The sequence below is a fragment of the Fukomys damarensis genome, unplaced genomic scaffold (assembly GCF_012274545.1).
Source record: "Fukomys damarensis isolate Sample0158 unplaced genomic scaffold, DMR_v1.0_HiC HiC_scaffold_33, whole genome shotgun sequence".
Classification (NCBI taxonomy): Eukaryota; Metazoa; Chordata; class Mammalia; order Rodentia; family Bathyergidae; genus Fukomys; species Fukomys damarensis.
In genome coordinates this window covers 36063300-36070633 of record NW_022900945.1, presented here as the reverse complement: position 1 = coordinate 36070633, position 7334 = coordinate 36063300, and the positions used below count along the sequence as shown (strand labels likewise).

Below are 7334 nucleotides of genomic sequence, written 5' to 3'. Positions count from 1 at the left end.
CATGTCTCTGTCCTCTTTAGTATTACTGTTATACTTGCCTATTTTGTGGTCCCTCACTACAATGTCAGCTCTTTTAGAAAAAGAAGCTATTTTGATTGTTATTTATTCTCTATAGCACCTTTTGTCATAGGCAAAAAAGGATAATCAATCAATACTTGTTTAATGGGTATATAAAGTATTACTCCACTTACACTATTAATCCTTTACAAAATTGCATTACGTTAAGAAGGAAAGCATATAGGAATTATTTTAGTGTTTCATCATGTGAATACAGAAGGCTTTCATTGTGATTTTCCCAATTAGTGCAAGATGTCATAAATATGTACTATCCAATACTACTGAAATAACATGTGAATAAAGTCTGTTTGTACATATCCTATCCCAGATGTTTGAAAATGTTAGTATTCCTTTGACAGAAAAACCATTAAATGCTAAAAGACCATTTTGATTATTTTGCTGTGAGGGTTGGAACATGTTTTTCAGCTGTTAACCTTATGATTGTTAATCTTTTCCAGATAAAGAATAAAATTGTTCTTTAAATATTTATTTTATTTATTCATTAACATTTACTTTATGTAACGTGCTCTTTCTCAGGACTATAAATGGTTGCTAGAAAGAAGCCTGACAACTTCACCGCAAGATGAAGTTCCTTCTGTTGCTCTCAGCCATTGGGCTGTGCTGGGCTCAGTATTCCCCAAACACACAGCAGGGACGCACATCCATTGTGCACCTGTTCGAGTGGCGCTGGGCGGACATTGCTGCGGAATGTGAGAGATACTTAGGTCCCAAAGGATTTGGAGGTGTTCAGGTAAGTGTTGTCCACAGCATGTACTGCAGAGTTTACTGAGCTTATAGTAAATGGTATATGAATCCTTATCAGTGATTTAGAACAACATTCTACTTGATGCAAGGACTGTGCAAAGATTTCATGAGAAAGAAAAAATTTAGAATTCCGGCAAATTTTTGCTGTTTCCGGACATGTCTAATGTGCCCTTAAATTATTCGCCCGGTTATTAAGCAACATAGCTATATGTAGACAGATTCAGAAACAAATTTGAGTAGTTAGTAGTTTTATAGTATGTATCAATATAGAATAAATCATAAGTTGGGTCTTACTGAGGTACTTTCTTTTTGCAGGTCTCTCCACCCAATGAAAATGTTGTAATTAACAACCCATATCGACCTTGGTGGGAAAGGTACCAACCAGTCAGCTATAAATTATGCACAAGATCTGGAAATGAAGGTGAATTCAAAGACATGGTGACCAGGTGCAACAATGTCGGCGTAAGTGAAGTTAAATTCCTTTAAAAATGTTTCATAGATGGCCAGGGATTTAGCTCAGTTGTTCTGGCGCCTGCCTCACAAGGGCAAGGACCCAAATTCGGTCCCCTGTGCAAAAATAAATAAATAAATAAATAAATAAAATGTTTCCTAGGAATACAGTTTTTCTCATTCATCCTAGGTTTTCTTTTTTTTTGTTGTTGTTGTTGTTGTTTTAAAGGTGGCCATATTTCAATATTTAAAAAATTTTAATTTCTTTTATGTTAATGCAAAATACTTTTAATGCAAAATCCATAATGTTATGTTCATTGCTTGTCAATCTCTCTGCATATATACCATTAATATATACACATGAGGCAGTTTACTATATAAGAAGAATGACAAGGGAAACATACCCACTCTTAAGGCTTACACCCATATTTTCTTTCTATCAATAATCTTTGGTTCAGTTACAATAGCTGCTGTCTTTTGCATGTGACTTATGGATCCATTTATAAGCTCGAGATTTCTTCTCAATCACTTCTGCTTAATAAGTAGCTCTGAAAGACTTGCTAGGTAGAGAGAAGGGATTAACTGTTTTATTCTGGGAATTCTTGTTGAAATTTTGAAAACACACAATTTCTCCTGTTTTAGTTAATTCTTAACTTCTCAGAAATGGTTCTTTTCACTTCTTCAGAGTTATAGGACTCTTCCATTCTCGCAGTTTATCATTTATGTATAAGATGGCCAAGTGTTTAGAATCAATGTGGTTCTTTTAACATTAGCTTACTTTCACACCTGAGTCTGGTTGACTAGGAAATTCCAGTTATGAAATTACAAAGAAGTATTTTGGAATTTTCTTAACATGAAATAGTGATTTATATTTCCACATGGAGTGAAACTGAAGAAGACAACTTGTTTTTCAGGTCCGAATTTATGTGGATGCTGTGATTAACCACATGTGCGGCTCAGGCAATCCTGCAGGAACAAGCAGTACTTGTGGAAGCTACTACAATCCTGGCAATAGAGAGTTTAAAGCAGTCCCATACTCTAGTTATGATTTTAATGACAATAAATGTAATGGAGAAATTAGTAACTATAATGATGCGAACCAGGTAAATTTTTTTAAAATAATGATCAGAACCAAAACTATATATTCCTTTAATTATTCACAAATAGAATATTGAATATCATACTGGGTACTGGTTTAGATTCCTTAGGAAAACTGCTCACTAGCTTTAACTGCTTAGATATTAAAAACAAAAAAAAACAACTTCATACAAACACTTTCTCCTACTCATAGTGTTCAGCTCCACCCAAAGAGGAGAGCACTTGCCTTGCATTTGAGGTGTCCCCGCTATGGAGGAATTCTGGAACTCACTATGTAGCCCAGGCTGGTCTCCAACTCACAGCGATCCTCCTGCCTCAGCCTCCAAAGTGCTGTGAATATAGGCATGTGCCACCATGTCCGGCATTTAAACATATTTTACTGCAAGTGTAAAATGACTTTTCCCTCTGTGTATCAACTAGGTAATTGATCTGGGAGGTGAAGCAATTAAAAGTAGTGAATACTTTGGAAATGGCCGTGTCACTGAATTCAAGTATGGTGCAAAACTAGGCACAGTTGTACGCAAGTGGAATGGAGAGAAGTTGTCTTACTTAAAGTGAGTAAAGCATTACCTGCCGCTTCAGTTTTCTCCACTGGTCTATTTGTGATATTTCCCCAAACTAGGTAATGCTCTTACAGCCTTGTTATTTGTACAGTAACCAAGGTTTTGTTTATTAATGCTAAGTGTGAGGTTTCTCCGAAGCAATTAGCTATCTGTTTTATTTCAGCTTGTGCATTAAAAGCGACGGTGTACAAACAGAACAAGTCTTCTAGAGGTTTTATTCTCTGTATTGTATGAGTGCTCTAGGTTTCAGTAATAGTTTAACTATAATGAGTGAAATCAGATTGATTGGTTTAAATGACTAACTTTGAACAAGTACCTAAATTATGACCTTAATCTCGCATTTATACATATGAAATGAATCAATTTCAGATATTAAAATATATTTATTATGATAGTGTACTGAAGCCTCAGTTTAGCCTGCTGTGCTATGCTCTGTAATGGGCTATGAATGCTTATCCTTCTGAAGTCCACTTACGTTGCCATAAACTGAATCCTGTCATTCTACATAGGTTACAAAGTCTTATAAAAGGACCACTTACTGAGAAGATTTATCTGAGGATGCTATATAGAAAAGTTTACAGAGAATACATATTCTCAGGCATATATAAAGATGCATACACTTGTTTAAATATTATACCTGTGCACACTATTTTTACACACAGGAACTGGGGAGAAGGTTGGGGCTTGGTGCCTTCTGACAGAGCCCTTGTCTTTGTGGATAACCATGACAATCAGCGAGGTCACGGAGCGGGAGGAGCCTCTATTCTGACATTCTGGGACGCTAGGTAGGAAACAACGTTCCCCACCTTATCCATCTACCATTTAAGGAGGGCAAAAGTTCTATTCCTACCATATCGTTTTGTGATTTTCAGGATGTATAAAATGGCTGTGGGATTTATGCTTGCTCATCCTTATGGATTTGCACGAGTAATGTCAAGCTACCGTTGGGACCGAAACTTTCAGAATGGAAAAGTAAGTTTTGGAGCTGTTCAAAACATCTCTTGCTCAATGAAAGGAAAGCAGCATTTAACATTTTCATATAAGAGTGAGACACTTGGTATTATTCATCACGTATGTGTTTAAGGGTATATTATTCATCATATAATGTGATTCTGCAGTGATACACCTCCTAGATTTACACTGTTTTTTGGAGTACCATATTTAAAAGTGGTACCAGTCAGAGGAAAACACAATATCAATGTTTTAATCCATTTACTGCTGGGGTTATGATGAGGTGCTTACTATTTACATGTACAATTTGCATAAAGTCAACTAATTTTAATTTTGCAATTATTGTATTTGAGATATTTTCATATACAGTATTATGCTTTTATAGTATGTAATATCTCTTTTTACAAAAGAGAAAACTGAGGCAGACATACCTATGTACATAATTGAGTGACTTGTTAGCTAGCAGTCTTGAGGCCAGGTTTTCATCCTGCTTTACTGCTGCTATAGTTCTTGTTGTTGAAGACACTAAATAATGACATTGAGAACCCATTGCTTGTAGAGAAAATGAGAGAATAAATCTTTTATGCTTGTTGAAATATGACACTAGTGAGAAAGAATCCAAAGAAATGAAAAAAACTCAGCAAAAACTATGAAAACATGGAAAACAAAGATATCGTGGAGACACAAGTATTAGGACTGATTAGGTTTGGGACAAAGGAGAAAGAAGGGGCAAGTGAGGATGCTTCCAAACTGAGCTCTTGTTATCATAATGAAGGACGTAAATGACTGGATCGGGCCACCGAATAACAATGGAGCAACTAAACCGGTGACTATTAATGCAGACACCACTTGCGGCAATGGCTGGGTCTGTGAACATCGCTGGCGTCAAATAAGGTGGGGATATTTTCTAATGCTAAAGATTTTATTGTCAACAGTGAAGGCAAAGAATATGTGCATGTCATATGTTCGTGCTTTTAGTAAAAGGCGAAAGATTTATACGATCTGAAGAGAAACCAGAGTATTGTTTGTGCTTTTAGGAACATGGTTGCCTTCCGAAATGTAGCTGATGGCCAGCCTTTCTCCAACTGGTGGGATAATGGGAGCAACCAAGTAGCTTTTGGAAGAGGAAACAGAGCATTCATTGTCATTAACAACGATGACAGGTGAGTAGATGCCAATTAAAATTAATATTTTACTTTATCCTGCTCTTGGGTTTTTTTTTTTTATTCACTGATTTTTCATCACAATTGCAAAATCTGTAGTCTACGGATAAAGGAAACACTAAAGTGAGAAAGGTACAGAAGAAAATGATGACTCTTACTTTGTTCCAGTATTTTACAATAGTTTTCTTTCTCAGGGGGAGGTTTTTTGTTAGCTGTCCTGTCCTCGTGTTGTGCGCGTCTACAGGGAGTCTCAGGACTGGAATGCCCCTTACTTCCCAGCTCTGTGTTCCAGCTATTCCTCTGTGTTCTCTTCTGTTCTGCGCTCTTCACATTCTGTCTCTCTGGAATTATTTTTATTCCACATATCTCAATGTCAATGATTTTTTCTCAGGAGATTTTGGGATTTTGGCTCTAAAGTTCCCTAGTGTTGTTCTTCCCTCTGAGATAAATATATTCGTTCTTCTATTTTAATACTTCCTTCATATACACCAATAAATCCACAGCTCTCTTCGAAAGTAATTTGTATATCTTAGTCCAAAGCCACCTTCAACACATGTTTATCCCTTTCAGACTAAGTTAGAATTTATAAGCAAACAATGATTAAATAAGCCAAGTGCATCCCTCCCCCATTTTCTTTTGGACAAAATATCCCATGCCTAGTTCTTTAATTTTTCTCTTCTCCATGGGTGAACAAAAATAAATTCATGCAATACAGCCATTTATTTCAAAGCATGTACATTTTGGTAGACTTGCCACATCATTGGTATTCTTGCCCAAATTCTTTTGGATTTTGAAGAGAGTCAATGTTTTCGAAGAAATAATTTTATTGAAATCCATAAAGGTAAACAGTGTTTTGTTTTTTGCAGAAAAGGACATATTTAGCATAATTGTGATTGCCATAGTTACTACTTTTATGAAAGGGAGGCAATTTCTGTGTGCATTCCCTTGTATTCTTCAATCTCCCTTCCTTGTTGTGCTTTAATCTCACCTCATATTCAGCTCCATACAGACCAAGGATTTGCTAGGTCTTATCTAAGATCACATTTCTTTCTGAGGAAGGTCTTCCCATGCACTGGAGAGCTGAGTTTTCTCCTTTTGAGACCTTTTTTTGAGATTACTAGAGTTTTATGGCACATAGTTGTTCATGTCTTATATTTGTCAGAGTTGAATTTGACTTAAATAATCCGTTGTACTTTCCAGGTCACTGTCTGCAAATTTGCAAACTGGGCTACCTGCTGGCACATATTGTGATGTCATTTCTGGAGATAAAGTGAACGGCAACTGCTCAGGAATTAAAATCCAGGTTTCTGGTGATGGCAGGGCTCAATTTTCCATTAGTAACTCTGCTGAAGACCCCTTTATTGCCATCCATGCTGAATCAAAGTTATAAAATTCAAATAAAATGCCTGTGAGAGAATCATAACCATGTGTGCTTGTGTCCTCTTATGAGCATTAATTTTTATAAACCACTAACATGTAGGAATCCTGTAATTAATCCAACTGGCAAATGCCTGTCTTGGTTCCCATAGTTTTGGTTTGAGAGGTGTTGGGACCTCTCAGAGGTAGGGACTCTGGTGGGACAGAGTTATGTGTCTGGGTGCTGCTCTCAGCCTAGATGAATCAAGTTCTCTGGGACCTGTTTATTTCCTTAGAGACTGATTCATTAAAAAAGAACAAGCCAGAACTCTGAGTCCCCTCTGGCTTTCAGTGTCACTAAGCGATCCATCTCACACATACTCCAGTGATGATGCCGTCACTTGAGGCCTTCTTCAGAAGCCAAACCAAGGACAAGACTCAATACTGATTTTCAGCCTGTAAAAATGAGAAAAAAATGTCAAATGCTTTTCATTTACAAAAATATTTATTGATTGAAGTAAAGGAAAGTGTATAGATATATCACTGCACATATTTTCTTATCAGCAAAATTTATTTCTTTTTTTTCTTTATTTATGAAAAGTTTATGTCTCTGCTCTGTGTCCTAGTCAAGCACCTGTTTTTACTACAGTCACTTCTTTTGAAGGTCAATTACTTTTTCCTCTTTTTTGGTCCAGTTGTTTTAACATTTCACTGAATTCTCTTTTCTGAAGACCATAGATCCTACTTATGCTACTTATTCTGTAACCTTCTCTATCCTCGACACTTCCGAGAGTTGTTTTAACATTTCACTGAATTCTCTTTTCTGAAGACCATAGATCCTACTTATGCTACTTATTCTGTAACCTTCTCTATCCTCGACACTTCCATGAGGTTTGTAAAATGCTCAGCCATTTTCTTTTCCACTTACTTT

General features: G+C 36.4%; 1 protein-coding gene across 1 annotated transcript; it reads left to right on the top strand.

The window, feature by feature from the left end:
• Window positions 1-614: 614 nt before the first annotated feature.
• On the top strand, window positions 615-6484 carry LOC104872764 (pancreatic alpha-amylase). Its single transcript, XM_033758232.1, is given in 10 exon segments — window positions 615-808; window positions 1138-1284; window positions 2187-2394; window positions 2397-2608; window positions 2791-2924; window positions 3596-3718; window positions 3806-3905; window positions 4660-4778; window positions 4922-5047; window positions 6248-6484. Coding segments are annotated over 10 exon segments (1527 nt in total). The 5' UTR covers window positions 615-640; the 3' UTR covers window positions 6438-6484.
• Window positions 6485-7334: the final 850 nt, after the last annotated feature.